At 28.6% G+C, this 19,406-nt stretch overlaps 2 protein-coding genes across 9 annotated transcripts; one reads left to right on the top strand and one right to left on the bottom strand.

The window, feature by feature from the left end:
- Positions 1-118: 118 nt before the first annotated feature.
- Positions 119-13,554, bottom strand: Pten (phosphatase and tensin-like protein). 8 transcript variants are annotated; one of them, XM_075732462.1, is made up of 7 exons: positions 13,270-13,544; positions 12,818-13,000; positions 4,324-4,625; positions 2,887-4,210; positions 2,734-2,818; positions 2,327-2,660; positions 119-2,269 (listed from the first exon to the last, which is right to left on the bottom strand). In XM_075732462.1, exons 3-7 carry the CDS (start codon positions 4,427-4,429, stop codon positions 2,250-2,252), a joined length of 1,869 nt encoding a protein of 622 aa, XP_075588577.1. In that variant the 5' UTR covers positions 4,430-4,625; positions 12,818-13,000; positions 13,270-13,544; the 3' UTR covers positions 119-2,249. The 8 variants fall into 8 exon arrangements, with proteins under 8 accessions (XP_075588577.1, XP_075588571.1, XP_075588575.1 ...); XM_075732456.1 differs by adding an exon at positions 11,547-11,602 and having other exon boundaries at positions 12,818-13,507; XM_075732460.1 differs by having other exon boundaries at positions 12,818-13,554.
- A 185-nt stretch (positions 13,555-13,739) lies between these two features.
- On the top strand, positions 13,740-17,380 carry Rtel1 (Regulator of telomere elongation helicase 1). Its single transcript, XM_047060949.2, is given in 5 exon segments — positions 13,740-13,889; positions 13,969-14,145; positions 14,147-15,240; positions 15,301-16,880; positions 16,960-17,380. Coding segments are annotated over 5 exon segments (3,021 nt in total). The 5' UTR covers positions 13,740-13,790; the 3' UTR covers positions 17,031-17,380.
- The last annotated feature ends 2,026 nt before the right edge of the window (positions 17,381-19,406 follow it).

Below are 19,406 nucleotides of genomic sequence, written 5' to 3'. Positions count from 1 at the left end.
TTTCTTATCGATTGATTGATTGATACACAAATTCTTTATAATCGGTAGAATATTTTTTGGACCAGTAGTACCGAAAGTATCTGAAAATCAAATCCAAAAACGGTTTTTATATTTTAAATCACATGATTTTATTTAATTTAAATTTTTTTTTTTGATAATTTTTTTTTAAATATTTATAGGTTTTTTTAGGATTGTTTCGTTTCGTTTTTTTCGTTGCTAAAAAAAATTTCATACAATAATCAATCTTTAAAAAAAAAATTCACATTCAAGAAAACAAGCCAATTATCATCAATTGTGAAATTGAAGATGAAATGATGCTCACCATTGGTGATCATCAACATGTTTATGTTCACATAAAATATCATATTTTTGTTTTTGTCTGTTCGTTGCTGTATTCTTTCTGTGCGTGTGTTCTGTGTGTTCGTACATATAATATGTTGTGAATCGGTTCTGATTTTTTATCGTTTATCGTTTTTTTTTTGTTGTAATTTTGGAAAAATATTTTTGTTTTTCAGCAATAATTGATAAAATTAATTAATTAATTAATAAATTCGAATAATAATGACTAATAAAATTAATTAATAATGAGAGAGAGTGAGTGAGAAAAAAAATTAAATTGACAATAACATAAATCCGTGAAAAAAAAACATTTGAGATGTATTGGAAGTGGGGATGTTGTGGGTGTGTGTATGTGTGTGTGTATGCCACATTTCAAGGTAAGGAAATATGTACGAAAAAGAAAAGGAGTTTAGGTTAAGAAGAATGAAATGAAAAATGAAAACGGATATGTCAATGGTGGATGGGCAAAATGGTGAGGAGAGATTTTGGTTAATAAAGTTAATCATCATCATCATTATAATTGGTTCACAAGATGTGAGTGTGTGTGATTGGATCCATCATATATTGAATCAATGAGTGAGAGAGAGAGAGAGAGAGAGAGAGAGAGAGAGAGAGAGAGAGAGAGAGAGAGAGAGAGAGAGAGAGAGAGAGAGAGATTGAAATGCAAACATTTTTGTCCAATTTGTTCTGTGTGTGTGTGTTTGTATGGGTGTACAAGTGTAAATGAGATTTTAATTTAAATGATGATTTAAACATCTATAGATATCTGTTATATGATTTATTAACGATTTTATGACAAACGAAAATATTAATGATGATGATAATTATGAGAAAAATAAGTTAAATGAAGAAAATGAATTTTGTTGTTGTTGTTTTTTGTTGTATGTATGAATGTGTGGGTCAATGGGAAAAAAAATAATACAAAATTTTTTCTGTGAACAGACAAAAAATGAATGAACAAATTCTTTCTTCAAAAATCACAATACACGATTACGATCATCACAATATCGTTATCCTATGTGTGTGTGTGTGTGTGTGTGTGTGTGTGGGTGTAAGATTCATGATGTTCATGTGTGTGTGTGTGTGTGTTTATGTTTGAATTAAATTATTGGTGAAAAAAGAAAAAGAAAAACGTATTTTTTCTATCAAAAATTAACAATTATAATCAATTAACAGATAATCAAACGAGAAAAAAAAATTAAACAAGGTCGATTATTCTTCGGACATTTTTTTTCGAAAATTGATTTTCTCATGATTTTTTCTTTTTTGGCCAAATGATAACGATGTATGATTGATCATCTAGGATAATTTTCTAAAAAATTTTCTCATTATTTTTTCCGATGTGAATTGGTCATGATAGAACGGTATCGATCACATTCACACACACACAAACACACACACGTACACAAAATAAATTTTGAATCTGTTGGTAATTTCAAAATCTTAAAACCATCTGTTAATTAATGATGTTGAGGCATATGATGATGATGATGATGATGATAATTGATGATAAAGAAAACGCAACATATGGGCAATATAAAATGCGTTCGGTGTTTATGTTTCACTTTCACATTTCGAAAAAAATATATATCGTAATACTTTAAAATGTGTGACAACATGATGATGAAAAAAGGAAAAAAAATTATTTTAGTTGATTGACGATAATCGGAAACAACCGACAATTTTTTTTAAATAAGTAGGTGTGTTTGTGTTTGTAAACACGCACACACACACACACACACAGGTGTGTTTTTATCATTATCATTTTAATGAGTATGTATTGTGTTTAATTCGATTCGAAATGAATGATAATAAAGAATGAAGGAAGAAATGAGATTTTATGAGGTTGAGATTTTTTTTTCATTCACTTTTTTTTGTATGCTGATATCCATATATCAACATTCAATTAGTCAAAGATAGGTCATTTCACCTATTTGAAAGAAAGAAAAATAATTAATTTTCATTTATAATGATTCTTTTTTGTTACCTTTTTTATTTTCTAAATTATTATTATTCGTCTCAAATTCTGTTGATGATGATGATTGATTCGCCTGTATTGGTTGATGTTTATGATTATTATGATTATGATTATGATTATTAGGCTCAAATGATGTTCGTTTCATTGTCAATGTAGAATGATTACTACTACCATTATTAAATTCATGATCAGATGGATCATCATCATCTTCAGAGGTAATATTCTCACTTTCACTGTAACCATATGGATTACAATTTGAATCACTACAAATGTATTGATCATTCGATGATATTATCGTTGTATCTAAACCATCGAATGAATCTTGATTGAATTTTAATACAACCTAATGATGAATAGGAATACAAACAAATTATTAAATGTTTTGAATTTGAATAAAAAAAACCAAATGATTTTACCTTGAAATTGGCAGGAAAAATTTTGTTAGATTTATCTTTATATGCTTGGTCAAGATTCTCTTTAGGTAATACTAGATGAAGACTTCTAAATTAAATGATAATAATAAAAACAAATTAATTTGAGAATAACATTTTAAAATTTTTCAATCATACTTTTCCTGATTGAATGTTTGAATCATATCCGGATTGCTCGTCTTTTTACCATTATAATTTATAACATGATTACAAGTATTATTACACAATGATTGTGTGGATGAACTATTCGAAGACGATGTTGATGAAGATGATTTGAACGATGATACTGATGTGTTTGGTAGTTGTTGTGACGATATAAACAGAGGATTATTATAATTTGAATTATGATTGCTACAATAATCTTGGACATTTGTGGTTGAATCGAAAATTTCAGACGATTGAAATAAAATCGAATTTGCACAATCACAGGGATCGAAACTGTTTTCATTCTTGATCAAATCGAAAAATGATAAGTCAATCACAGGCTGATGATCATTTGGATTCTTTGTGATTATTATTGATGATGATGATGATGATTTGCCACCATTGCTTCCATTACCAATTTCTCCTGTACTATTAGGATAAGAAATAGGAATGGATATCCGTTCACCATTTGGACAATGAGGACATGGTTCGGTTATGATCGTATAAGTATCGGTATCGTAACCACAGCCGACAAAAAATGTATTGAACCAAAATTGAAACAATTTCTTTTTCATTTTTTTGATATAAAATTCTAGCTTAACATCACCATGAATAATCAACGGTTTAGGTAAAGTGAAAAACAGATATTTTTGGCCTTTCTTCATTTCAATTTCAAATGACTCGATTTTTTGCTTTGGTATTTGATAAATTTCACAGATCAATGTATAGGCACCACCATTATTTACCGGTATTGAAGTTAGAATCAAAGATGTTAGCCTAAGATGGCTGGGCCGATATTCGAGATTGTGCTTGACTAGGTATTCAAAATAATGAACATAACGTTTCTGTGATGGTATTGTCACTCCTTTATGATCACGTGTTCGTTGTCGGCCATAATAATCGAGAGCCGCATCGGCACCATCAATGGTCACAAATTTTCCTTGCTCATCAATACATTTTCCAGTGTAAACAAGATACGCACAGATCATTAAACCGGTACGTCCTTTTCCTGCTTTACAATGTATGGCAACAACATTGTTTGAATCGGAAATTAACCATTTATGTAGACTTTCACAAAATTCTTTTAACATATAAAATGGAGGTGGATTATGATCCTGAAATGAATATTGTTCCACAACCATTCCTTTGAATTTTGATGTATCATAACGACGTTTTGTTTCAGAGCAAAGATTGTATATTTTATAATGATCTTTATGTTTTTCTTCAAAAAATTTGACCACTTCATTGATGTTGTTACGATATATTCGTTCTAATGTTTCAGCTGGAAATCCCATGGCAATTATATTCCTCGAAATATCTTTATATATAATTAAAATAAAATTAAACAAAAGAAAATAAATAAAAAAAATCAAAATAATTTCCAAGAAACCTATAGTTTAGTATAGTTTTTTCATTGTTGATTATACATACAGGAAAGATCCAGATCGTAACCATCTTCTTTATAACGGAGTTTGTTCTTCGAAACAATCTCCTTGAGACCGAGGGACATTTTGAAATCATGAAAATATTCAACCATTTGGACGAGTTTTTTTTTGTTATTATTATTATTATCTTCGCTCAAAGCTTAACGACGGATGATTTAGTTTAGTTGGTTGTTTGTTTGTTTGGTTGGTTGATAATTTTCCAAAAGCTTTATTACAGCATTAGAAAATTTGTATTGGGAATAAGGATGGAAAGGAAGCAATTGGCAAATTGATGTGTTTGTAACGAATCTAGAGCAACAAAACAAAAGATAAATAGATAGATAGAGAAAAAAAAACATTTAGAAACATCAAATTAATTTCATCATTAAGTATTCAAATAAATAAATAAAAGTTTAATGACCAAACGTTGACAAATATTAACCGAAACATCTAAATTGGTCAGATCCTAGCCCATTATTTTATTTGATTTTTCGTTTAGAATTAAATCAATTGAAATTAGAGATGACCAACCAAATTTCAATTACGTGATAGCCATCAATAAGATGATGATGATGTGCGTGTATGCATGCAAAGCATATAGAAACATATTGAAATTCAATTTGCAAAGGAAATTGAACCATCGATCGATCACAATCGATCAATCAATCAAACAAATCCATCTATTTTTTTTTTTTTTTTTTTTGAACGACAACGACAAAATATCATCTTTTGAAAAAGATGATATAAATATTGAAAATAAAACGGATTTTACATTTTTTTCCACTTCTTTTCTGATACAATTCAATGACGAACAAAAAAAAACAAGATGAGAACGACAACCGGAAATGGCAATCACGTTGGTCAATGGTTTTGTCGGTCGTTTAATCATTTTCGTTTTTTTTTGTTAATTTCCCTGTCGTTATCGAATATGATGATAACAAAAATAATGAAATTGTTACCACAATATCATGTGAACCAAACCAAACTAAACCAACCAATCAACCACTAGACACAATTGGTCGACCAAATAATTTTTTTTTTTTTTTTTTGTTGGTTGTTGTCTCTCATTTGGACACATGGAGAAAAAGAAAGAAAAAAAAAGGAAAAACCTCATCGATATGATTGAACTGAATATGTTGTTGTTGTTGTTTGAAATGATAATTGACAATAGCGAGAAAAAAAACCAACAATAAAAATGGAAAAAAAAATTTAAATCAAAATTTTTTTTTTTTTTTTTTGTTAGATTAACTTTCAATTGCGGCCACACATACATAACTCTATGGAAAAAAAAGATCAACAATATTATCATCTTTGAAAAACAGAACAGCCCACAAACAAAGACACACACACACACCGACATAATATTGGCATATTGCCCATATTATGACGATGATGATGTGTGATGGTGGTGGTGGTGTACGTGAAATTTTTTTTTCTTTCACGTAGATGTTCACGGGAAATCCATTCATACAAAAAAAAATTTGAGTGATAAATTTTTTTTTCTTTTGCTCGGATTTTTGTTCGGTTGTTGTTGTTGTTGTTGTTAATGTTCATATGACTGTCAAACCCTCCCTGTATGCTTATGTAGACAATCATTGTGTATTTTTATATGATGATGACAAACAAGACATTCTGATATAGATTTAAAAAATAAATTTGAATTAGAATTTTACAGAATAAAAATCCGAACGGATTTGTGGATGATTGTTTTTTTTGTATCATTCTATAATTATTAGATGACCGGAAATGAAATGGATAAAGAAAATTGGATTCATTCAAACAAACATGAAAAGAATTTTTTCTAATACTGTCGTGTGTATAGTAAAAAAAAAACAGTGCGTTGTGTAATTCTTTGTGAAAAAAAAGAATTTGTTGTCATTCTTGTTGTTGTTATTTGTAGATATTACATCCTCTATAGACAAATGTTGTTGTGAGTGAAATTGAAATAATTGCCGTTATTATTTTTATGGTAAAACAAAACAAAAAAAAAACAACAACAACATACCACCGATATTCAATATTCAAAAACAAGAAAATTTATTCCATTATTCATTCATACATTATCATGTCATTATCATTATAATCGTTAAAAAAATGGTCTACACTACCTATTTGAAATGAAAGCAACCAAAAAAAAAAAAAAAAACATGTGATGATTATGATGATGATGACATATTTAAATAATTCTAAATAACAAAATGAAACGGTGAATAGAACCGAAAATAAATATCATCATCATCATTATCATCATAATCATCAAAACGGTACAAACAAACAATTGACAATCAAACTACCAATAAAATTAGCTTAATGAAACGACAATTTTTTTTGAAAATGTATTGTATATATACACACACGCACACACACACACACAAAAACAAATGTGGATGTGTTGTGTATAATTATAAAACAGTTGATTGATAGGAATCGGATTGATCAAATCAAAATACAAACAACGATTATTATATTTTAATAACAATAGCAATGACAGCGACAATAACAACAACAACAAAATTTATGATCAAAATCGATCACGGAAGTGTGAATGATGGTAAAAAACACACACACACACACACACAAAAGAAACTTACACATGAGGATATCTTTTTTATTTGCAGTAGAAAAAAAAATTAAAGCAAAAAAAAAAAAATAAAAACAAAACAAAAAAATAAAATTCTCTCATCAAAATGAAGAATCACGAAAAATTCTTGAATAGAAAAGATGACGACAACGACTAAAAAAAAGAAAACAAATGAACAATGAAAAAAAAAATTTTTTTTTCTTCTGGATCACAAACGCAAAAGGAATAATCTCGTTGACGATGACGATGATGATCACAATTGATCATCCATTTTTATGATTATTATTCATTCAAAATATTCATTTTGTTTCATTGAAAAACAAAACAAAACGAAACGAAAAAAAAAATTCTAATCATCATAATTCGTTGATATTTTGAAAAGAAGAAAGAAAGAAAAAAAAATTGAAATAAATTAATCACAAATTCCACATGATTGATTAGAAATATTTGAAGTTGAAGTAAAAAAAAAAAAAATAATATTCCAGTTATGCTTGAATTGTGGATTATATTTTAGATTTTCGTAAATGTGTATATAAAACACACATACACACACACACAAAAAAAAGATTCGATTGGTTTATGTGTTGTTATGATTTTTTTTCTTCTTCTTGTCGTTGATAATGATGGTGATGGTTGGTGGTGGTGGTGGTGTTGGTGGTGGTGGTTGTCGTCGTGGTCGTCATCATCATCATCATCATCATGATCAATTGTCGGTTATAATATGAAGACGACAACAACAACAACAACAATGATGCTTGGAGCGGCGCCGTGTATGTATGTATATAACATATATATCTCAAGCTTGAGAATATTTCTATCGAAGAAAAAAGCAAAGCATACACATACACACATACATACATACTTCAAAATCCACATTTACCAAAAAAAAATAAAATACACTTGCACATCTCCACACAATGTAATGTAATATAAAAAGAGAGAAACAAAGAGTGGTGAATGAATACATATATATAATGTTTGTATATGTATGTATGTATGTATGATTGGATCCTACTATAAGCTGAATGATATTCAAGTCACAGCTAGTTTATTCTCGAATATATCGTGTATTGAGGATCCTTTCTCTTTCTTTCTTTATATTATATAGATATAATAGTATCTATATATCTTTGTGTGTGTGTATGTGTGTAGGATGCTCGCTAACGGAGTGGTTAATGGTATGTTGATGATGGCTGCCATATAAAGGTGGTGGTTAATAATAATAATGATAATGATGATTGTTGGATTCATTCAATCAATCACTCAAAAAAAAAAAACAAAACAAAACGAAAGAAATTCAGATTATATTTAAGAACGAAAGAAAAAAAAATGAAATTCCAGGAACAACAATAAATGGATGATGTTGATGATGAAAACATCAGTAAGTAGGTGGAAATCCAAACAAAAAAAAATTGAGACCGGCAAATATTATTATTATTATTAAAAAACACAAGTTTCATAATAAAGAAATATAGAATTTTATTTGTCGCTCCCACATTCGATTCCTGATACAGTTGTTCCAAACATAATAATGAATGATGATGATGATTTGAGCAAATGTTAAAAAAATTCTTAGGGTCCAATGTACTGTATTGCCATTTAAAATTTTTGATTATTTCTACATCTGTGTGTGTGTGTGTGTGGTGCGTGTATGTGTTTCATTAAAAAAAAAACATTTCCTAGTTTCGAAATTTAAATTTCGATTTTATTTTACAAATAAAAAGAATCAATCGATTAGATTCGTATCGAATTAGAATAGAGTGGAAAAAAAACCAAACCAGTGAACTAACGAATGAATGAACTGAACATTTTTTATATTTACTAGTTCAAACTGGATTTATTTAGGGATCATAACCACAGTCATAACAACAACAACAACAACAATAACAATAACAATCATCACGAACACCGCCTACAAAAAACATACACACCACTACCAGGTTTCAACACAATAAATAAAAAAATTGATTGAATTCAACTATGAAAAAAAACTGAAAAATTCAAACAACGAAAGAGAAGAAAAAAAACAGAATAGACAAAATGTAAATGAAACTTTTCATCATCATTAGTTCTATGTTTAAAAAAAACCTTTTGGATCTATTCGCAACTAAATTAAATTCTGATCCATCATCATTATCATTATTACCTGAATGAAAATTCTAAATAAAGATTCTCTTTCTTTCTCTCTTTTTCTTCATTTCATTGTGTTCCAAACTCGCGCGAACATTTTTTTTTCATACTCACACACACTGGTTGCAGCATTCATTATCATTCATTGTATCCAAATCATTTACATATAAAAATATGCTACTACAACTTTGGCTACCTTGTTTATCATCATCAAAATAGGATATAGTATCATATTTGATGAATACGAACTTCAAATGAATGTATAGCAAAGAAGAAGAAGAAGAAGCAAAGCTATATAGTGAAAGAGAAAAAATCTTACAATCAAGCTTCAAAAACATCGTTGCTATTAAATCACCATCATTGTCGTCGGTTGATGATGATGATAAACTGGAACAAACTAGTGAACACCAGAACATACATGCCATGGCTTTGGCTGGCTTTTCTTTCTTTCTTTCTCCTTTTTGATTAATTCAATACATTTTTGGTTCACTCCGGTTAGATAAACATAGTGGTGGTGGTGGTGGTGAATGGTGGCTCTTTCTTTTTATTTTGTATGATTTTTGGTTGTGTGTATAGAATGTATCGATTACGAGTGCATGGTATGGCATGCCATATATACAATAATGCATGAAAGCCATGTGGATTGCATAATCAACAAAACAACAACAACAACAACAACGACGACAACGAAAACGATATTGTATCCATAATATACAAGAAAATGAAAAAAATGGTGATAATAACACGCATGTATATCTCATTACCAAACAAAAAATAATAATAATAATCTACGAATTTTTAAGGATAAAGATGGATCATCATCATCATCATCATCATCATCGAGAAGGGAATCCGGAGAAACATAATCTTTTTTTTCTTTCTAATTTGTCACTTTTCTTTTTTTTCGGTTTTTGTTTTGTTTATTAATTTCAACATCAATCCACCAAAAAAAAAAAAAAAAAAAAAATTCATTGATATAAAGAGGATTCACAATTACCAAACAAAAAAAACCAACATCTGTGAATATCTAAACATTTAAATGACATGTTAAATGGAAATAAAATATCTATATACTAAAATGCAGAAAAAAATGGGAAATTTTTGGCGCGAGCGCTCGCTCAAAATTAACAACGAGATTGGACATTGTATATTAACCGGATATATCCTGTGAAAAATGAATGTTAAATATCAGATACGCACACACACACACACACACACATGCAAAACACACGTTTTTAATGAGATGATAATTTATTATTATTGTCATTAGATGACAGTAATAATTATAATAAATCATTATCATTATAAAATTTCATTTTATTAACAAAAAAAAAAAAAAAAAAAACAACAACCCTATCTTTCTCACTTTGGCGGAAATCCTTGAAATTTCATGTTTTTTTCGATCACTCTCTCAAATTCATATTTTAATATATATGATAATTTGATGACACTAAAAATCGATTCAAATCAATATTTAACAAATACGTGTAACATATATGCGCAGACATAGCGTCAGCATTTTTTATTTTTATTTATTTTTTTTTTTTTTTGATCGGTAAACCAGAAAAAAATGGTCGGATTAGTAGTAGTAGTAGTAGTTGGTAAATAACCGGAGGTCAATTATCATCATCATCATGATTGAGGAAAACGTAATTCAATTTTGTCTGTATGCTAATAACAAAAAAAAATGAAACTTAGACTTTATGGAGCCAACCTTGATTCAATAATTACGATCCAATGTTTAAATCGTAATGTACAATATTGCCTACTATTGATATGAATAATGATGGACGGATGGATATATACACCAGTTATCTTTTTTTCCTCATAATGATGATTACGATTAGATCAGATCATAAATCATCATCATCATCATTTGTTTCATTCATATCACTTCAAATGATTTTTTTTCAAAATGAAACGATATCATTTTTTTTATCGCGTTATGTATGTTTGAAAATTGCAATAAAAAAAATGATAATTATAATTGAATGTAGAGAAAGGAAGATAAACTTAAAATTGAACGATAAACCCATACAATAGTTGAACAATGTTCAAGTGAAGGTATGGATGATTATGACAATAATAATAACCATAATCATCATCATCATTATCCATCCATAGATGATATTTTGAATCATCAAATCAATTGTACAAGAAAAAGGAAAGAACCAAAAAAAAATACATGATTGAAAAGGGAGGTTATTGCACAACAATCAAAACTCAATCAAATAGATTAATCAATCAATCAATCAATCGATCGATCGATCGATCGACCAATGAATACAAATGGATTGATGATATTAATCAATCAGTATCACACATAAAACCATACATACATTATAATGGCGTATTTCTTTCAAACAGAAAAAAATAAAGCTAAAAATTTTCATTTGATGATGGATTATTCATCTTTCGAACGTATATGAATTGCATAATTCTAAAAATGATGGCCATGGATTCAAAATTCCATTTCTCTCTCGAATCAACACACATTCTTTTAAAAAATAAAAACCAACCTTTTTCATCATTGAAGAAATCATAATTGTCCAAAACTCAATCAATGTCAATCAACCTGGCAACCAAAAAAAAAAAAAAATTTAAAATAAAAAATTTAGCTAGGCAACCAACAAAGAAAAAATTAATATCACAGAGAATTTAAAGAAAAGTAAAAAAAAACTTGGATCCATCATCATCATCATCTTTTGTCAATATTAAACAATGTCGTTGTCAACAAGACAAACAAACAAACAAAAAAAAGAACACAACAAGAATTTATTTTTTTATCGATAAAATCAAGGTTGTTACCATGAGGCACATGAGGGTAATCTTTGATTTCTATTTTAAATCGATTCCAATCGGTACATTTACCCGAGAAATGTTGGATTTAATGGATTAATTGCAAGAATTTTTTCTCTTTCTCCCTCACTCTCTCTCTCTCTTTTCTTTATTACACCATCATCAATATTTATCAATGTTTGGCACATTTAGGAATGGCTTTTTGAGTATTGATGACAAATGAAAAATATATATCGACATTATCGTATGTTGTTTCTGAAATGGATGATGACAAAGGTGTTGCATAAATGCACCGGAAAACCATGAAAATTTAAACAACGTAAATAATAATAAACTTTACAATGAGACTTATGATAACAACAACAGCAAAAAAGAAAATTCTCTAGCTTTTGGAATAAATTTTTAATATTTCATATGAACACACACACAAACACACATCGATGTCCAAAGAAAAACAAAAACAAGAAAATTTGGCCTTGAATAAACCGGAATATTCTATATTCTTGAATATTTGGTTCTTGTATTCATAAGAATTCTATATAATGCCACAATCTTTTGTGGATATCTTGAGGATAATTTTTTTTCCAAAGAAATTCTTGCCTCACCATATATACACACACACACAAACTAGTACAATTTCATAATAATCTTGAGAAAAATAATCGTTGATGATGACTACCGAAAAAAAACCAATTTAGATGATTAGTTTTTTTTCCTGTTTCTTTAATTCGATTCTTGGGTCGAAAAACTCATCAGAATCGAATCTCTAATATAGGATTCACAAGAATGATCGATAATACACACAAACGAAGAACAAGAATTCATTTGATATATAGATGAATTTCATTTAAAGTTGTGTTTCATTGATTTTTTTTATCGGAAATTACGAAATACACAAATCATCATAAGTTAAAGATATGGAAAAATTCTTATATTTCAAAATATGACCATAAAAAAATGATGATATAAAGAAAAGAGAAAATAAACAAACCTTGTTATCGATGAAATGATGTTCCATCTGATTGATGATAATTATGATGATGATGATGATGATTTATTCTTTTGGGCTAGTTGTTTGAGGTTTAAACCGGTGATTATCACTTTTATTGCTTGAAATTCAAATTCAAACAAATTGCTTTTTTTGATGTATGTGTGTGTGTGTGTGCTTAATTCACTATGCCAAATTCAGCCATTTAATAGCGAAACGAAAAAATCAATACAAGAAAAAAGAACAAAATGATCAAAATCATGTAGCATTTTTGTATATGAGATGTGTGTACGTGCAGTGTTAATCAATAATGATCAATCAATGATGATAAAATTAAAAAATTTTTCAAAGCTTCATCAAACATTTTCATAAAGTTGAATGAAGTGAAAAAATGCAAAAATTTTATTGAATTCGAGGTAAATTGCAATCGTGGAATTCGGATAAAATAAGAATACCTTTGAATCGATTGATTCATTTTGTTCATTAAAAAATTTATTTTCAAATGTCATCATTATGATATTCCATTGATATTGACAGGTGTCATGGTTCATTTATGGTTTTTTTTTCTGATAAAATATTCTCATTTCAAATGTCAATAAAAAATGATGGTTGATCAATAAATGTAAAAATGTTTCCAATAGTTCACATCAACAACATAAAACATTGTGTTGTGAACAAAAAACAAAAACAAAAACAAAAACAAAACCAAAACAAAACACAGCAACATGATCCACATGAATGAATGAAATAAATATATATTTTTTTCGAAGGATAATGTGTGTTTGTGTGCTGTGTATCCATTGATTATAACGCCATCTATTTGGGTGGTTTCAATAATGTACAAATAGTTTTTCAACAAAAAAAAACACTGTTTTTGTGTTGCTGCATTCATTTTGGCGCAAATTCATTTAACTCACATGAACGTGTTTGTATATTTTTTATTTTTCATTTTTTTTTCCAATGATTATATCCCAAAATGGATAATGAAATCGAAGGTATTACTGTGATTTTTCCATTTAAACCATATGATATACAAATTGATTATATGCGTTCTGTCATTAAAGCATTGAATAGTGTAAGTTTTTTTTTCGATTATTTAAATAATTCATTTTGATAATTGGAATTTTTGTTTTTTGTATCATTTCATTCTATAGCGACAAAATGCATTACTCGAAAGTCCTACTGGTACTGGTAAAACATTATCATTACTTTGTTCTACACTTGCTTGGCTTGAGAATCAAAAATTTAAAGAACTAGATTCTCAACTAATTGGAAATAGTGCGCCTAAAAATATTGTATTTTCCGATGATTTGATCATATCTGATGATAATGGAAGCAAAAAAGAAAAGAAAAAATGGAAAAAAAACTTGGAAACAAGATAATCCATTAAGAATTATTTATAGTTCTCGTACACATTCTCAATTGAATCAGGCTTCAAATGAATTGAAAAATTGTTATTACCAATTTTGTCCCAGTGTTACAATTGGATCACGTGATCAATTATGTATTAATCCTGATGTGATGAAACTTGAAAATATTACGGCTAAAAATCAAATCTGTCGTCATAAGGTCAAGTATGATCTTTGTTCATATCATCATAATTATAAACGTATAGTTTCTGATCTAAGTTTTTGTGGCTCAAAAATTTATGATATTGAAGATTTAATTGCATTTGGTAATGAACATAAATCATGCCCTTACTATATGTCTAAAGAATTGGCCGATTACAATACTGCCTTAACATTTATGCCTTACAATTATATATTGGATCCATCAATTCGAAAAACATTGAAATTAAATATCAAGAATACGATTATCATTTTCGATGAAGGCCATAATATTGAACGTGTTTGTGAAGATAGTATGTCTACTGAATTAAAATCTGAAATGTTGGCATTGTTTCTTCGTTCATTCGATATTGTATTAAAATCATTAAAAGAATTGAATGATGGTACATATGAAGGCATTAATGATAAAGAATTATCCGATTTAGATATACACGATGTTGCTAAAGTTAAATTGATCATTTCGAATCTTGAACAAGAATTGGATCATTTGGTAAACAAAGATAAACATAAGAAAGATGCACATGATACTCAAGAAATTTTCAATATTTTAAATGAAGTTAATTTGACTTATGAAAATATTAAACTAGTCTCTAATACTTGTGAAAAAATTAGTGCTGTTGTAATGAGTTCCACACCGGGATTCATGTCCAATCAATCGATTGCTGCATTGGGTGCAGTTTGTTCATTTCTTGAAATTGTTCAACCATTCACACAGATTGAAGAAGGAGAATCAATGTCGTCGAAAAAACGTGAATTTGTTAAAAATTATAAATTATACACTGAAATCGATCGTGAAAATGGTTATCAAAAAACATGGTTAACTCATTCTGTTCCAAATAACTGGACCGTTTACTTATGGTGAATGTATTTTTTTTTTGAATTTTTTTTCTTGAAATTTTAACCAATTTCTTATTGTAGGTGTATGAGTCCAAGTGTTGCAATTCAATCATTGAAACGAGAAGGAATATACAATTTGATTATAACCAGCGGTACATTGGCACCACTTGAATCATTTGAAATGGAAATGGGTATTCCGTTTCATGTGAAACTACAAAATTCTCATGTAATATTAAGTGATCAATTATCAATACAAGTGGTGGCCAAAGATCCGAATGGCAATTTACTTTGTGGTTCATATGATAAACGTAATGATATAAAATTTACTTCTGGTCTTGGTTTGACCATTCTGGAATTTGCCAAAAAAGTTCCAAAAGGCATTTTCATTTTTTTCTCATCATATTCATTGATCAATCAATGTATTGATGTATGGAAATCATCGATGGGATTTAATCTGTGGGCATCGCTTTCTTCAGTAAAAAAAATTTTCGTCGAACCAAGAAACAAACGAGAATTCAATCCAATGATTGAACAATTTAAATATGCATGCGATGAAACACCAGAAGGTGCTATTTTTATGGGCGTTTCACGTGGTAAACTTTCGGAAGGCATGGATTTAGGCGATGATTATTGTCGTGCCGTAATGATAATAAGCTTGCCCTATCCAGCCAAATATGATCCTAAAGTTGTACTTAAAGAACAATATCTAAATGAAAACAAATGCCGACTTAGTGGATCCCAATGGTATATGCTACAAATGAAACGAGCATTAAATCAATCGGTAGGCAGAGTTATTCGCCATAAAAATGACTATGGTATGATCGTTTTATGTGATAGCCGTTTTCAATCATTAAGAGAAGGATTCTCACGATGGATAATTCCATTCTTTAAACGTGAAAATGCATCATTAACTTTTCCACAACGAATTCAACAGATTGATTCTTTTTTCAAAAGATCAACCAATGTACATAGAGATATAGAGAACAAAAATTCCAAACCTTTACGGTTACCACCACTACCTCAAAGTGAATCTAAAATTGAACAATCAAATCATCAAGATGATAATGAAATTCAAGCTATTTTCAACAATTTGGCTTCCGATTATACAAAAATTAAAGATAAATTTCCTGCCAAACCAAAAATAGAACAACAAAACGATAAATTAAGTATATTTGATTCATTTGGAGAGAAACAAATCATACCAAAACGCAAACAATATTTAACTGGTGAATATTATAACAAGAAAATCCGACCAGTTTCCGAAGAAAATGACCAACACGAAAACAAAACCGACGATGATTCATCATCAAAACAAAAAAGATCAATTTCTGATCGTACTTCTGCATATTTTGAAAAGCTTCCAATTGAAACCCAGATGGAATCGAACAAAGAATCAATTAAATCGATAAAATTACCAAATATTTTTGATTTAAATTGTGCTGACATAATCGACATAAAGAAAACAATTTTAAAAAGTGAACAAAATATTCAAGCTTTTGAATCGATTATAAAACAAATAATCAATCAACCAAGTAAATGTCGACAATTGTGTGAAACATTAAAAGTATATGGAAAGAAACAGAATACAGTTTATTTAGCAATGCGATTGAATTTCATTCTTGCAGATATTCGTAATGAGAAACGAAATTTCATTTTAAAAGGTAAATATATCATATATGTTTTAGTAGTAGTTTGTCAACAAATTCTGAAATAATTTTTTTTTTTGTTTTCTTTGTACAGATTTTTCCATCATAATTCCGGAAAAGGAAAGAAAACTTTTTCTTCAAACATGCAATGTAAAAGCAATTTAGCAATGTTGAATGTTTTGCAATCAATTTATTTTATCTTTTAAAACTTGATAAAACAATAATAAACGAATTTGAGTCAACAACAAATTAACTATTAGATTAACTGGAACATTGGAAAAAAAAGAAAATTTCGTTTCGTTGCGTTTTTTTTTCTCATTTATTATCATTGTTGGTCACTGTTATAATCACCACGCACACACACACACACATGCAAAAGATTCAATCGAATTTGTTATTTCCTTTTCCTATTCGCTTTTTTTTCTTCTCTAAATGACATCGTTTTCCTGTTTATATTGTGTTATGATTGTTATTACTTGAACAAAAAAAAATGATGAATAAAATGATTGATTTAGGAATTTTTGTTGTTGTTGTTGTTCATGTTTGTTTTTCTGGCTTGACCAATGGTCATCTGAAAATACAATAGAATTGTTAAAATTTCAATGGTCCATTACTCTAACACACACACACACTATTAACGTGTTCATGTTATGTTGGACTGACCAAATCTGTTCTTGTTGTTGACCGACCGGATGCCATGTTGATTAATTGAATGGAGAAAAATAAATGTTTTCAACATATAAACAACATGAAATATTTGGTTTTTTTTCTACCCAAAAACAAAAACCAAGAATGAATCATTCACATATATGTGATTCGTTGTCGATTGGAAAAAAAACGTTGTTCAATTCAATCTTGTAATCATCTAGTTACTGGATTCTGGTAATTTTTTTTCTGTTTTCCAGAAAAAAACTACTCAGTCATTTTTTTCCCCTATCATATATATATATAATGAAATTCTCTCGGAATCCGGTTTGACTAAATGATTTTTTATTTTTATTGGTACGAACGAAAAATCAATTTGAGATTAAATTGATTTGTTTGAACACTGTTGTTTTATGCATTTTTCGATATTCTTCATAGATTTTCATGTAGAATTTTGTTTTTTTTCTCGCTCAATGTAATTGAATAATTAACCTTTTTTTTAGTGGCTGATGATGATGAATTCATCAGATTGATTTAAATGGATGAGATTTTCAATTTATTCTTTTTTCAATAGAAGACGAGTATGGGCAATTTTTTCGACTGTAATGATCATCATCATTTATCCACATATTTTTCTTCAGCTTAATATGGAAAATATGACAAAAAAAATATTTCTCTGGAGAGGTAATTTTGTTTCAACAGAATTACAAAAAAAATGAATGAATGAATGAGAATGCAAGTGTATTATATTCTCAATAATATTCTCGAAAAAAAACAGAATAAAAAAAATTCCCATTTTCTAAATAGATTGAGGATTATCGTCGTCGTTTTTCTTATACATTTTCAACGTGATTTTATTTTTTATTCCATTCCATTCATCATCATCATGATGTTATTCTGTGGTTGAGAGGAAAAAAATTTATTTTTCACTACTGAATATTAATGACGATGAAATATAACGGGATTCAGATGATATTTTTTTCTGTTGTTGTTGTTGTTGTTGTTGCATTGAAAATTGTAAATTGCTTTTTTTTCAATTTACAATCACTGCTCGGTGATCTAGTTTTAAATTTTGATGATGATGATGATGATGATGATGAAAATCAACCAAGAGTAACGGATCGTAAAAAGGATCAACATGGATACCGCAATTTACTATCTCACTTTCTCACTATGGATTCTTCTGTTGGATCGATTTAAAATGCCATTAATTATCATTAGATTTTCATTTATTTTGTTTGAAACAAAAAAAAAATGATATTTTGGCACATCGTTTGTGCTTAGATGATGATATTTTGTTTTTCACTAAAATTAATATCATCATCATCATCATCACCAAACAATAATAATAATGTTGTCTTTATTGGAAAAAATAATTTTACCCGGATAATAGACTTTTGCTGTTGTTGTTGTTGTTGTTGTTGTTGTTGCTATAAATATCTACACCACGGTTCGTTGTAGATTCAATGAAACAATTTAGTGTTTGATGTTGATGATGGAAAAAACAGTTCATTTATACAGTGTGATGTAATTTGTCGGTGGGCGGTCAACAATCAAAAAAATTTTTTTTTTGAACCAAAATTGAATGCTAGATCGAGATCGAGATCGAGAGAGAGGAAAATTTTTGTCATGAACCAACCTATAGGTAAGATAGCCGAAGCCTATAAATGTATGCGTGTGTGTGTGTGAAGGCTTTTTTTTGTTCCAATTTTTTTCCCATTATCTTTTGCTACCTACCTATAAATTCAGAACGACATTATCATCGTAACCACAACAACCAGTACTTTCTGAATTGAAAATCATCTACTAATGGAGAAATGTATGGAAACACACAATCATTTTCGATATTTGTGGTTAATTTCGTTTTTTTTTCTTTCTCACTAACTCACTGAATCA

This window comes from Dermatophagoides farinae, chromosome 7 (assembly GCF_024713945.1).
Source record: "Dermatophagoides farinae isolate YC_2012a chromosome 7, ASM2471394v1, whole genome shotgun sequence".
Classification (NCBI taxonomy): Eukaryota; Metazoa; Arthropoda; class Arachnida; order Sarcoptiformes; family Pyroglyphidae; genus Dermatophagoides; species Dermatophagoides farinae.
The sequence above is the reverse complement of the archived record's forward strand: the minus strand, read 5'-3'. Positions and strand labels throughout refer to the sequence as shown.

What these genes read in the sequence shown, in the direction of transcription:
- Pten (XM_075732460.1), bottom strand. Translation starts at nt 4,429, where the DNA reads ATGGTTGAATATTTTCATGATTTCAAAATGTCCCTCGGTCTCAAGGAG. An exon ending in TTACGATCTGGATCTTTCCT is followed by an intron (nt 4,211 to 4,323) that starts GTATGTATAATC and finishes TTATATATAAAG; the next exon opens with ATATTTCGAGGAATATAATT. An exon ending in TTTTTCCTGCCAATTTCAAG is followed by an intron (nt 2,661 to 2,733) that starts GTAAAATCATTT and finishes ATTCATCATTAG; the next exon opens with GTTGTATTAAAATTCAATCA.